The following is a 15,566-nucleotide window of genomic DNA, read 5'->3' as shown; positions in this document are numbered from 1 at the left end:
TATTATTATAAAATCAAATTTTAAAAGTATAAAAATCAAATTTTAAAAATAAATTTGTAAAAATGAATGTGATAATAACAATAATAATATCTTAGAAATGAGAATGTATTAGGATTAAAAATATATGTATTTATGTAAAAAAAAAAGTCATAGACTTCCAGAGCAGCCATGACATCTTGTACTCCTGATTCAGGTGAAAAAAAATAGTTATATTTATGTTATTCAATAAAATATTTTTATTTTATACCATGAAAGTATTAAAATAAAATGTATATAACATTTAAATTATCATATCACTTAATATTTAGTTTATTTTTAAAAATAACTATTATTCACAATATTTTATTTACTTCAATTCTCTAACATATCTTTTTTTGATTTGAGAAATTTTTTAATAATAATTAAATCAACATGATATGGGAAACTTTGAAATATTATTATAAAAATCTAATTTTAAAAATATAAAGAAAAAAATAATATAATATTTTTAATTTTTATAAAAAATATCGGCGTTACTTTTTATCATTACTATAATTTTATTATTAAACAAAAGAATAAAAATAATCATTAAAAAGAAGAGTTTTCAATTATTCAAATATATGGCTATAGACATGTACTAACCTGAATGAATATTAGACTTCCCATATAACGATAATGTAATACAATTTTATTATCATGTTCTTCTGATTTACATGGATAAAAGTCATATTCACCTCGACTAATAAAATATAATAAAAATAGTTAGCATATGAGACTAACAAAAGTTATATCAATATAAACGAAATTTTAAATATTTGAAATAAAATAACTCGAGTTTCTATTATGCCACAAAACAAATAGCAAGACACATATGTAAATTGAAATAAAAATAATTTTACAAAATAGGAAGAGCACTACCAATGATTTGTCTGCAAAATACAATAATAACTCAATATGATATATATATATATATATATATATATATATATATATATATATATATATATATATATATATATATATATATATAATGAATAAATATTTAAAAAATATATATAATCTATAAAAAGAATAAAATGAATAAATATTTAATATACATGAATTTTTTTATAATAAAGTTAAAAAATATATTTTTTTATATTACTAAAGAGTTAAAATAAAATGTTTATAAACTTTAAACTATCATATCATTTTATCTTTAATTCCATTTATAAATAATTATTTTTATAATATTTTATCTACTTCACTTCTTTAACATATAGTCTTGAGTTTGAGAAAAATATTTTTATTTTATACCATGAAAGTATTAAAATAAAAAGTATATAACATTTAAATTATCATATCACTTAATATTTAGTTTATTTTTAAAAATAACTATTATTCACAATATTTTATTTACTTCAATTCTCTAACATTTTTTTTTATTTGAGAAATTTTTTAATAATAATTAAATCAACATGATATGGGAAACTTTAAAATATTATTATAAAAATCAAATTTTAAAAGTATAAAAATCAAATTTTAAAAATAAATTTGTAAAAATGAATGTGATAATAACAATAATAATATCTTAGAAATGAGAATATATTAAGATTAAAAATATATGTATTTATGTAAAAAAAAAATGTCATAGACTTCCAGAGCAGCCATGACATCTTGTACTCCTGATTCAGGTGAAAAAAAAATAGTTATATTTATGTTATTCAATAAAATATTTTTATTTTATACCATGAAAGTATTAAAATAAAATGTATATAACATTTAAATTATCATATCACTTAATATTTAGTTTATTTTTAAAAATAACTATTATTCACAATATTTTATTTACTTCAATTCTCTAACATATCTTTTTTTGATTTGAGAAATTTTTTAATAATAATTAAATCAACATGATATGGGAAACTTTGAAATATTATTATAAAAATCTAATTTTAAAAATATAAAGAAAAAAATAATATAATATTTTTAATTTTTATAAAAAATATCGGCGTTACTTTTTATCATTACTATAATTTTATTATTAAACAAAATAAATAAAAGAGAATAATTAAAAAAGCATAATTTTTTAACATTGCAATGGGATTTGTAAAATCAATTTTAAAAAAAAGTAAAATTAGGATTGATATTAGAGTGACATGTGTCAAATGTTGCCAAGAATTGTTATCATGATGCCACATGGTTAGGGTTGCCATCATGACAACCTTGCATTTATATATAAGATAAGATAAGATGTGTTAATGACTTAGTGGATATGATGAAAAATTAACAATAATTGGATTAATATGAGTAGATGATGAGTAATGGGTATGATTAGAAGTTTTAGTTTAATTTGATTAACTATTTATATTAATTTTATGAGATTAAATATTATTTTAATTTATTTATTAATTAATAGTATTATTGATTATTATTATTATTATTATTTTTATTATTATTATTATTATTATTATAAATTTTGAGGAGGACTTTGTATGCATGTGCAAGTTATTTTAAAAAATAAATAAAACTACTTTATTAATATTGAGATTAATTGGAATACGCTGTCAGTGTAAAATAATTTTATACCGTCATCCAATTAGAATAAGTGATTTTGACACATAAGATGACAGAATTATGGAAGAAGTAGTTATTAAAATAATTTAATTATAATTTATTTATTTTTAATCTTAATTCATACTTATTTATCAAAATCATTCATTCTAATTGAATGATAGTGTAAAATTTTTTTACACTGACAATGTATTTCAATTAATTTCATTAATATTTATTCATGATTTTAAAAATATTATTATCAATGGTCAAATATAAATAATATTCAGAAAAGAAGAAATTACAAAACCGATAAAAAATATGTAGTCATTTAATCTAACTCGTTAATAAATAAATAAATAAATAAATAAATAAATATAATATAATTGATTGAAAAGAAAAAACTAATTACTTAATAAAAAACAAACAATGAAACAAGTTGAATATATAATTAATTAATTAATAAATAAATAAAATAAACAATACTCTTTCATCTAAGAAAGCATGGTGGTGGTACCTCAAAAACAAATATAATTTTTTTTAATAATATCATATAGTTTATAAAATAAAAGATACACAATATAATTCAATAATACCTTAATTTCAGTGTGAAATAATGACACCTGCAAAACAAAATTTGTGGTGAATAATTTTAATTTAGTAAATTAATTATAAATCAATAAAATAAATAATTTATTTATTAATCAATTATTAATAATAATGAATTGATTGAATGTCAATTTTTAGACAATCAAAGAAAACCACTTATAAGTGGGTTAAAGAAAAAAAAAATGTTAATTGAGTAAAAAATATTTTTTTTTGATTGAATCCAAAGAATATGAAAGTGGGTTATGGGAAAAAAATATAATTAATAATTAAAAGGAATGAGAAAATGGGGTTTGCAATGTTCATGTACCTAATTGGAAAAAAAATAATAATAGGAAAACTTTATTCTATACCTAATTAATTATTCCTCTATCCCTAAATATGTATTTGAACGGATTTAGCCCTGTATAAATATCTATCATATAAGAAGAGTCTACCATTTGAGCAATTCTTAGCCTATCCACATCAACATCTGTTCTGTGATAATTCCACATCATCTTCGGCGGTTAACACTGATTTTCTGATCATTCATCTGCATGGTGGGCTGCGGCAGTTATTGCTGTGGGAGTTTCATCCTCCCAGCTTCTCATGCTGTTGCAGTTACGCATGGTTCATCATTGTGTGCCTATCCACGTTCCAAACTGCACAATGCGCAATAATGACCTGTTTAAATGCCTTGCCTATTTATCAGTCACTTTCATTCTTCTCTTTCCATGCTTTCTAACTTCTGCGGTTATAATTCAGTGCAGTGTGAATTTGATTGATCATGTCAAGGCCTGTTGAGAGAATAGCAGAGATCAACGATGGAAAAGAGCTTTGGAAGATTGTTGTTAGGATTCACCACAGATGGAATATTGTGTCCAACAACAAGGAACATTTTGAAATGATCTTTGTTGAAAAATTGGTGATTAACCTGTTTATGTTTGTGTATGTTTATCATTTACGTATGTTTGTATAATTTGAAACATTTTTTGGTTTCTGGCGTAGGGAGATGATATTCATGTTGTTGTTCCAGCACCACATGTGTTAGTGTTCACCGAAAAATGCCTATTAGGGCATCAGGACACAAATATATGATTAAGTTTACTGCTGGAACGTCTGTTCTTGATGAAGACAAACATGAGATACCCCCAAAATCGATTTATTTTACAAGTTTTTCGGACATCATAACAGGGAAGTTTGACAAACATGTCCTGATTCGTGAGTATAGTTTTTTGCTGTTTTATTATCTCATGTTTTGATGCCTTTTAGCCGTATGAAATTAATGTATTTATTTTAGATGTCGTTGGAATGGTGGATAGTATTGGTTATGCACAGACTGAGTCGGGCGCAAAGAAGCAACAAATTAGCATGATGTTGCGTGACCACAGGTTTCTTTTTGTTATACACAAGACTCCCTGATATATGAATCATGTGATATATCCTAATGTGTTGTGATCATGGTTTAGCAACAACATGTTGAACTGTACTCTGTGGGAATCATACGCGGATCAGTTCATCAGGTTTAACAAAGTTAGGGTTGCTGCATCACTCCCTACAGTTGTGTTGCTTCAGTATGCCAAAGTGAAAGAAGAAGGTTATTCCATGACTTATTTAAATCATTTAACTTAATTCTAAAACTATAAAATCTGTGATAAATCGATTGACAAGGTATAATTTGAATTTGCAGGAAAGTATCCTCTGTCTGTGACAAACACCTACAATGTCACCCTTTTATGTGTTGATGCTGATTTTCCTATCATGAAAGACTTCATTGATAGGTATGTTGATAGTATCATGCATTATGTGCAATTATTTTATTCATGACTTTGATAATGATCCATGATCTGCAGAATGCCTGAGGAGAGCAGGGTATGTAACACCCCATATTTTCTAATTTTAATTTAATCGGAAATTAAATTATTATTTAGAATTATTTGGTATTTTGTTGAATTATTGGAGAATTATGGATTAAGGGCCATTGGGCCGGAGGGTGAGATTGGTAGTATGGGGGTGCTAAGTGAGTAAGCCCATTACTAATTATTTTATGTTTTCATAAAATAAAGAAAATAAGGAAAAAGAGTCAGAACGTGGAAAATGAGAAGTGGAAGAGAAGAGCTGAGGAACGTAAAGAGGAACCAAAGAGGAAGAAGACCAATCAAGAATCTTTGGCTAAGGTAAGGGGGGACTCTTCCAATTATCATCTCTTATTGTGATTATAGATGATTGGTGCATGATAGTTGTGTTGTTGATTCAATTTGATTTGTATGTCAGAGTTAGGCTTTTGGGTCCTACGTATTGGTTTAGATTTTAGGTTTTGATGTATGAATTGGTGTAGGATGATAGATTAATCCGTATGAATGAATCTTATGAATAATAGAGTGAAAATTTGACTGTTTAGACTCAAAATCGTGGACTGGTATGAGTAAAAACGAATGGGTTTTGGACTGTTACGAATTCTGCAGGTTCTGGGCATTTTCTGGTGTTTCGCGTATGAAACAGTGCCATACGCGTATGGGATGAGGTCATACGCGTATGAGGGACATTCCCCAAGGGCTATACGCGTATGATACGCAGCTGCCCTGTCCCAAATACCCTGTACTGGTGTTTTGCGTATGGAATTCTGGCATACGCGTATGGGTGTGTTCATACGCGTATGGGTCTGTTGATACTCGTATGGGAATTTTCAGTGTAAAATTAGTTCTGCTGATTCACGTATGGGATGCCTGAAATGCGTATGACTTTGGGCTATACGCGTATGGGAGGTGCCATACTCGTATGGGTTCTGTGTGTAAAAAATTCTGTTTTGTGATTTTCTTCGAAAGTTCAATGATGCGTAACTTTTGATCCGTAACTCCGTTTTTAGTGCCGTTTCGAGTATGATGAACCTTATGAGGTAACCTATGAGTTTAAATGATAAAATGAGGTGTAGCTTCCAATTAATTTTGAATTATGAATTATTTCTTGATGAATGATGTATTGCACGTATATATGATGAGATATGACAATACATGCTATGTTTTAAACATGATTCGTATGATGATCTTGTTTGATCGTGTAATGGAACTCATGAGATATTTCATGTGATGATATGAGTATGATTTGAATACTTTGTTCGTTTGATGGATGATATATTGTTGACACATGTGATGAGATGTGACAATATAAGACGTGTTTGAAAACATGATTATGTGATGATTGTTGAGAATTGTACAATGATGATTGAATTGTTTTGGAAGATGTGAATACATGTATATTCTCACTTTTAATGATGATGATTAGTGTAATACATGTATGTTCTGTAATGATGGTAATGATGATTGATTTGTGATGAATGATGTTAATGCATATATGAACATGCTTAATAATGATGATGATGATGATGATGAAATGAGTATAGATGATGCTACTCATATAATGGTAATGATGAAAGTATGTTATATATATGTTGCATGCATTCATAAACATGGGCTGAATCCTATATGATGAGAGGATTCAGCGAGGGGCAGAATTCCCATTGTGTGGAATTTGTGCTGGCAGGGCCGTATCTGGATGATGATAGATCGGTCGGTGGATGATTTCCACTGGTGATGTTTGGTACCACATGCATAAAGTCAGTTGCATTCATATGCATGAATTTGATAACATGACTGAATGTATTTCATTGTTATGATTGGTATTGTGTGTTTTGTGTGATGATGGATTATCTGAATATAGATGGATTGGGTGAATAATATAACTATTGATGTGTTGTTATTTATAATGCAATAATATTTGTTAATTGCGAATGAGACTCACCCTTACACTATATTTTTCAGATTAAGGATAGCGGCTTCGACTCGGTGAGGATTAGCTCATGAGTCAATGTGTCGGTTAGCGTCGGGTCATGCTCTGATAGATGTAACACTGGGGGAACGCTAGTTTAGAGTTTATGATGATACTCTATTTTTGTTTAGTTTATTTGAGGATTAATACATCGATGATGTGATGTAATTTGATGATGTTATTCCGCTGTGTCAACATGATATATTATGAATTATGAGTTATAATGAAATGTTCCTTAGTGAATGCATGACATATGACCGATGTTGTTTATTTTACTTATGAATTGTGACGCCCTTGTGCATGTTACTCTGATTTATTTAATTAATTGCCGCGGGGTTTAGAAGGGTGTTACAATAGTGGTATCAGAGCAGGTAGGTCCGTCCGGCCAATTGTCGAGTCATTTGAGTTGCACGACGGTTGTATACTGTCGGTGTTTTATCCCTTGGTACACGACATGTGAGTGAATCACTGTCGGTACTTGTTTGTTTTGTTGCAGGTGTTGGATTGAAACAAGTGGGGGAGAAGCTTGGCTTCTCGGTGATGTTTCAGTTGTAAGACGATTGATTCAGTAGGTTGTTGTTAGCAACAGTGCGAGCGTTGTTGGAGTTGTTGTTTCCCGAATTGAAGGTGACTTGGAATTCAGACTTGACTGGTAATTAAGTTGGAACATCTTGAAGGAAGATGATTATAGGTATTTGATGATTATTTGTAGGAGAGGGAAATTAGAAAGTTGCAATGTATCAGCTTTGCTGGTGTGCTACGAAGTTGTCAGTTGAGTAGCCTTACGTCTCGGAAGAGGTTCAGCTGCAAGTTTGCAAAGAGGATTGCCGTCGTAATGTTTCAAAAATCGCACTTCGGCGATGGGATGTGTTGCTCAAGTTATAAGAATGTTTGGAAGTAAAGAGATATGATAAGGGGCTGTTGGGAATGTGATTGAGTTGAAGAGAATGAGTTTTGGAGTGAGATTTTCGTAAGCAAAACGCAGGAAAATTGCTGAATAGCTGCAGAACTTTGAAAATTCATAACTGGAGTTCTGGACATCCGATTTGAGTTCCGTTTGAAGCCGCGGAAATCTAACGAGATGAACTTTGTTATAAAAATGGTTGCAGCAGCTGTAAGATATTTAATTGCAACAGGATGGTGTTGAAAAGAGGTGAAGTTGCGGTTACTCTTGTTCTTATGGCTAGATTTGTTTATTGGTACTGCACGGGATGTCAGTGTCAGAGTGGAACGGATTGAAGGAATAATTAGAAGGTTTGTTGAGAAGTAATTTTAAAAATTAAGTATACCATTTGAGGGGTTTTTGGATATACCGTATAGAGCGTCACTGCATGATGTCGATGTTGTATTTTCGGATAACGATTGGAAAATTCATATCTTGAGTTCTGAGTGTCGGATTAATGTGCCGTTTGAGCCTACGAAGAGGTGAAATTATGTTCTACCTTATGGGAGAGTTATAAATACAGTAGAGGTGATCCTATGAGGAGATATTCTGAATTCGGTTAAGGAAGCGTGGAGCTTGTTAAATAGGAATACCTACTACCATGATTGTTTGAAACAAAATTGAATAGAACATGTTGTTGATGAATAGGTTGATGAGATGTTCGATAATAAAGATGATTTGGGTGCCGATGGATTTTAGTGAAGATTGAATTAGTAGTAAAGGTGGAATAAACTTTAGAACTCTTGGATTCGTATTTGTGATGGCAAAGTAACGACAGGTATAAAAGAAGCATTGTAGAAAATTTCTGACACCTATTGGTGTGAAAAAGGCTTCGTTGAGATTCCGAGTGGGATGATAATTGAACGTGAAGGATATCATGGAATTTGGGTTAAAACCACGAGTTATGAATGTTGTCTTGGTCGTGCGGGCTAATTGTATGGTTCAAGATTCGAAGTGTCTAGTAATCATAAGAGTGGAATGTACCTCTTTGATCAAAAAGGGCTTAATATGAGGTAGCAGAGATGGTTAGAGTATATTTTTTTTGGGATTAAGATTTTGGTTTGAATTACCATCCTGGTAAGAAAAATGTTGAGCTATGTGTTACGTAGGAAGTCTTTAAATATGTCGGTGCTAATGATGAATGAGTTAGATTTAATTGGACAATTTTGAGACTTGAGTTGGTATGTGAAGGCGTTCCTAATACTGTTAGGTTGAGTATGCTAAAAGATGACTAGTGGTATTCTTGACGAGATTAGAGAAGGTCAGAAAGATGATGTTGAGTTGATCGATAGGTTGGCTTTGAATTACCAAGGTAGAGGCGGTGAATTCAGAATTGACGAGAATAGTATAATGAGGTTGAATGATTGGATTTGTGTTCCTGATGTTTTGAGCTTCGGAAGAATATTCTAGAAGAAGAACACCGTAGTGAATTATTGAACTATGACGATGTTAATGAGTTGGGTGCAAACTCGGAAATGGACACTATTATGTTGTAACGACAGTTTATGCTTAAATATGATTTTCAACTAATATTGACAAATTTAGGACTTGATCACCCTAAATCTCTTGTTGGTAGTAGATGGGATCATATAAATGGGATGAACTTGTTTTGTTACCTTAATGGTATAAGTTGTGATGGATATTAAACTGTGAGAATAATCATTCACCATGTTGTGTGGACTTATGAAGAAGTGAATAGGAAAGAGTTCAACATATTGGACAATGACTTAAAACGGGTAATCAGAGTCGCGCAGCGGAAGTATGATGTGGAGTAGTGTATTGAGTACTACTCGTGGGCAGTGAGGAATTAATATGTAGGGAGCCTGCGTAGAGAGTATGTATTGATCTATATGTTGGATTTATAATCTAGTGGATGTAAGGATGTCGTGCCGGAGGATTGGAACTCTTTTGAATAATTTCCAAGATGATGAGCATGTTATTGTGGCTTTACGTGGTTGACGAGTATGTATTCAGCGAAGTTAAGGCAACGAGTTGATGCTATATGATGCTATAATAATTTTGTTTCGTTGTTAAGGTGATATTGTGGATTCCAAATATAATGAGGAATTATACTCTATGAAGGACGAAGCTGATTTAATTCTTAAAGAAGAGTGTGATTCAGTTTGAGCTATTATGTAAGCAATGGTATATCGAGGCTGATGAGTGTGATTATAACTACTTGTGTGCACTCATTCCGATGGTTGGAATGTTTAATAGATGAAGTAAATCAGGAATTTATTTTTGAGTACGAGTAAGTATTGATGAGTGGTGGATTAGTACCATGGGTGGTAAAGAATGATTATTGAACGAACGAGTAAAGAAGGCCAGAGTTGGGTATAACTCAAAAATCTAATTGGTAATGATGGTTGTAATGAGTAATCAGAATAGTGCAGCAAAAGCAGAGTGTAACGTGTTGGATAATTGTTGATATGACTTGAGAGGAGTCAGATAGTTGAAATTCAATGGAATAGGAATATTAGTATCGAGTTTCTTGAAGGAAGCAGTTGGTGAAAAGTGTAAGTATTATTTCATCGCTCAGATGGAAGAGTGTGTCTAAGGTTGGTTTGTTCGGTATATGAAATGCTTTACTGCAGTGTTGATCAGGTGTGGTCATACCATGGTTGTGTAGTTAGATTACTCAGTTAGTGGGCGTATTGTATGGGTTGTACCTCAATGTTCCATTGTTGTCAATCTTTTGGAGAGATAACGAGTGGTACACCTTTGGATGGTCAAATGTGACGTAAGAGTTGAAACTTGAATGTATGAAACATGTTTTCTGTTGGTAACATTAGATGGATTTTGATGATCGACTGATGGGAATGTTACTTAGGAGCTAGAGAGTTAGACGAAGGACTCCTATCTAGAACTTTTCACTGGAAGTATGTTTTCGAGGACGAAAACTCTTTTAGTGGGGGAGAGTTGTAACACCCCATATTTTCTAATTTTAATTTAATCGGAAATTAAATTATTATTTAGAATTATTTGGTATTTTGTTGAATTATTGGAGAATTATGGATTAAGGGCCATTGGGCCGGAGGGTGAGATTGGTAGTATGGGGGTGCTAAGTGAGTAAGCCCATTACTAATTATTTTATGTTTTCATAAAATAAAGAAAATAAGGAAAAAGAGTCAGAACGTGGAAAATGAGAAGTGGAAGAGAAGAGCTGAGGAACGTAAAGAGGAACCAAAGAGGAAGAAGACCAATCAAGAATCTTTGGCTAAGGTAAGGGGGGACTCTTCCAATTATCATCTCTTATTGTGATTATAGATGATTGGTGCATGATAGTTGTGTTGTTGATTCAATTTGATTTGTATGTCAGAGTTAGGCTTTTGGGTCCTACGTATTGGTTTAGATTTTAGGTTTTGATGTATGAATTGGTGTAGGATGATAGATTAATCCGTATGAATGAATCTTATGAATAATAGAGTGAAAATTTGACTGTTTAGACTCAAAATCGTGGACTGGTATGAGTAAAAACGAATGGGTTTTGGACTGTTACGAATTCTGCAGGTTCTGGGCATTTTCTGGTGTTTCGCGTATGAAACAGTGCCATACGCGTATGGGATGAGGTCATACGCGTATGAGGGACATTCCCCAAGGGCTATACGCGTATGATACGCAGCTGCCCTGTCCCAAATACCCTGTACTGGTGTTTTGCGTATGGAATTCTGGCATACGCGTATGGGTGTGTTCATACGCGTATGGGTCTGTTGATACTCGTATGGGAATTTTCAGTGTAAAATTAGTTCTGCTGATTCACGTATGGGATGCCTGAAATGCGTATGACTTTGGGCTATACGCGTATGGGAGGTGCCATACTCGTATGGGTTCTGTGTGTAAAAAATTCTGTTTTGTGATTTTCTTCGAAAGTTCAATGATGCGTAACTTTTGATCCGTAACTCCGTTTTTAGTGCCGTTTCGAGTATGATGAACCTTATGAGGTAACCTATGAGTTTAAATGATAAAATGAGGTGTAGCTTCCAATTAATTTTGAATTATGAATTATTTCTTGATGAATGATGTATTGCACGTATATATGATGAGATATGACAATACATGCTATGTTTTAAACATGATTCGTATGATGATCTTGTTTGATCGTGTAATGGAACTCATGAGATATTTCATGTGATGATATGAGTATGATTTGAATACTTTGTTCGTTTGATGGATGATATATTGTTGACACATGTGATGAGATGTGACAATATAAGACGTGTTTGAAAACATGATTATGTGATGATTGTTGAGAATTGTACAATGATGATTGAATTGTTTTGGAAGATGTGAATACATGTATATTCTCACTTTTAATGATGATGATTAGTGTAATACATGTATGTTCTGTAATGATGGTAATGATGATTGATTTGTGATGAATGATGTTAATGCATATATGAACATGCTTAATAATGATGATGATGATGATGATGAAATGAGTATAGATGATGCTACTCATAGAATGGTAATGATGAAAGTATGTTATATATATGTTGCATGCATTCATAAACATGGGCTGAATCCTATATGATGAGAGGATTCAGCGAGGGGCAGAATTCCCATTGTGTGGAATTTGTGCTGGCAGGGCCGTATCTGGATGATGATAGATCGGTCGGTGGATGATTTCCACTGGTGATGTTTGGTACCACATGCATAAAGTCAGTTGCATTCATATGCATGAATTTGATAACATGACTGAATGTATTTCATTGTTATGATTGGTATTGTGTGTTTTGTGTGATGATGGATTATCTGAATATAGATGGATTGGGTGAATAATATAACTATTGATGTGTTGTTATTTATAATGCAATAATATTTGTTAATTGCGAATGAGACTCACCCTTACACTATATTTTTCAGATTAAGGATAGCGGCTTCGACTCGGTGAGGATTAGCTCATGAGTCAATGTGTCGGTTAGCGTCGGGTCATGCTCTGATAGATGTAACACTGCGGGAACGCTAGTTTAGAGTTTATGATGATACTCTATTTTTGTTTAGTTTATTTGAGGATTAATACATCGATGATGTGATGTAATTTGATGATGTTATTCCGCTGTGTCAACATGATATATTATGAATTATGAGTTATAATGAAATGTTCCTTAGTGAATGCATGACATATGACCGATGTTGTTTATTTTACTTATGAATTGTGACGCCCTTGTGCATGTTACTCTGATTTATTTAATTAATTGCCGCGGGGTTTAGAAGGGTGTTACAGGGTAACCCTGTCTGATCAACTCGGAGGGAATTCCCAACATTCCTCCCAGAGTTCTGAAAATCAACAGCTGACTCCTATGCAGAAATTGTTCTCAAAGGCTGTTGTTTTACCTATTGCTGAGATTATTCAACTTACGGATGTATGTCTTTCTATTTTTGTATATTATAATAATTATAACCTCATCATTTAGTGTGAACCAAATTTCTGATATTGACTACTATTTGTCCAGATTACATTTTGTGCTACTGTCGCTACAACAAAATTATTAGTTGCGTCTCCATTTGGATGGTACTATCGTGCCTGTCATATGTGTCAATCTATAGCGCGTGGAGACAGCCCCCCATTTGAGTGTGAAGCTAGTCATGAAACCATGGTTGAAGTCCTTAGGTTTTAGTTGTTCTCACCTAATATATGTTGTTTCTGTCATGTTTGTGTCGTTTTTATGTTGTTTGCTTTTTTAACGGAACGACTTCTTATGATGTTCAGGTATAAGATTGAGATTGAGGTTACTCATGGGGGCAAAACCTGCAATTTTGTATTCTGGAACAGGGAATGTGAAATGCTTTTGGGTTTATCTGCATCCCAACTTCGTAACACTATGATTCAGGTTATATTTATATTGTGCAGACGAATTAGAATGTACTTTCTGATACTCTGCGTACACTAATACGGCCGGTTGTTTAAATAGGCTGGAATTACTGATCCATTGGACTTCTCGTTAGCACTTGATCAGTTGTTGCAATTGGAAATGGCTATGAAGGTTAAGTGGCATCCACGCTGGAAGAACTGTTCCGTCGTTATGATTATAAAAAATGATCCTATTATCCAGCAACTTAAGGAAAAATGGGGAACAGATGAGGTCAGCTCTTATAAACTGTCATTTGTTTTATAAAAGAGGACTTCATATTATAACAATCTTTTGCCTGATTTTGATTTTCTTTGGTAAACTCTCAAGGAACCTATACCAATCCACACTGTAATACCTGGGACTCTGGAGGTAGAAATTTTAAACTGTGTATGCCTTTTTTTACTTTTCCTGTGATTATATTATACTGAAAACTGTGTTTAACTATATATAGATTAAGGAGAGTGTTGATGAGGCTAAAACAGATGCCAATGAAGACTGTGAATTGGTTACGGTAAGTTCCACTGCAACACACTTACCTACTTACATTTATATCAATATTCCTAACTAATAGTCTTCATCGTTATCTTGCAGGACCTGGAAATTACTTCTGAGCACAAGCCTGATGCTGTCACACCTCCTGGTAAGAGGCATTTTCCTGCTGCATCAAGTGAATCCACTGATTTGGACGGATTACATGATGCAGAACTGTCATCAAACAAGCTGAAGAAGATAATTAAAATGGAGAAGATTGATTAGATCTATTGTTATTTAGTGTGTGTTTCGCTTAGCTGTTTGTTATAAAAACTGGATGTTAGTTTCCTTTGCTTTTAATCATGTGTGTGATTTCGTTTTCTGTAATAATTAGTGCATGAATACTGGCCATGTGCTTCTGTTATGTTCATTTTGATTTAAGGATGTCTATGGTTTGTGTGTCTTATTATATTCAAATGATTCAAATTCAACTGCATATTATATATACTATTATCACTTATTTCGATTCTTTTTGAACATATATCGTTCATTCCATTCTAACTGTACTTCTTATAACGGGGCCTTGCTTTTTTATTATTTCGACAATATAAACTTTACAAAATCGATCCGAAGTTGACCGTGATATACTAATGAATATTCTACTGCATGTAGTTAAAATAATGATATCGCGCAGAACATTTTGTTTGGATTTGCAAAACATAAGCATTCTTTCATTACATTATAAACTGAAACATTGATTGTGCCTCACAAAGAAACACCAAAACTTTTAACATTTGACTATGTTAACTATTAATAACTAATTTTATGACTGATCTTAGTATAATGTTCATTCAATATTATGGGACAGATTTCATTTTAACTAACAGCATATCAGAGTGGATTAATAGAATATAATAGGAGAACTTCCAAAATTTGTCCCGGAAACGATTATGCATTAGATCTTCAAATAGACAAAATATTAGTGTGTTACCATTTTGGATAAGGTGCTTACAAAATAATAACATGCAGCAGAATGTATAAAACACAATGTACCAAAATAACATTCCCAACATATAATATAACCATTAAAATTCAGCTATAGTACAAGGTTAGCTGATAGCAGTAGTTGATTCATTGTCTTTCAACCTTCACGTAGATATACGGAGAGAATCGCAGCATACTCCACACTATTGTATCCCCATTACGCAGGTTAAGAGATTTGGCAAATTCGTACCATCCCAGGGCTATGTACTTTTCATATGGCTGGGGTATTCCCTTTCTATTAGCTTTGTGAACCTTACAGGTAATAATGTTCTTCGTCCTCACATCCAGCAGGTTAATTTCATCTTGAAAGCGACGGAGACATCTTTTGGCGATTT

The 15,566-nt window shown here is 32.0% G+C and overlaps 1 protein-coding gene across 1 annotated transcript; it reads left to right on the top strand.

Moving 5' to 3' along the window:
- The first annotated feature begins 3,883 nt into the window (after positions 1-3,883).
- On the top strand, positions 3,884-14,472 carry LOC131610581 (uncharacterized). The gene is made up of 11 exons (XM_058882592.1): positions 3,884-4,021; positions 4,105-4,140; positions 4,369-4,487; positions 4,566-4,693; positions 4,787-4,877; positions 4,950-4,968; positions 13,318-13,475; positions 13,575-13,695; positions 13,777-13,947; positions 14,168-14,227; positions 14,308-14,472. Exons 1-11 carry the CDS (start codon positions 3,884-3,886, stop codon positions 14,470-14,472), a joined length of 1,206 nt encoding a protein of 401 aa, XP_058738575.1.
- The last annotated feature ends 1,094 nt before the right edge of the window (positions 14,473-15,566 follow it).

Source organism: Vicia villosa, linkage group LG1, assembly GCF_029867415.1.
Source record: "Vicia villosa cultivar HV-30 ecotype Madison, WI linkage group LG1, Vvil1.0, whole genome shotgun sequence".
Taxonomy (NCBI): domain Eukaryota; kingdom Viridiplantae; phylum Streptophyta; class Magnoliopsida; order Fabales; family Fabaceae; genus Vicia; species Vicia villosa.
Note: the sequence above shows the minus strand (reverse complement) of the source record. Positions and strands in the feature narration are given on the sequence as shown.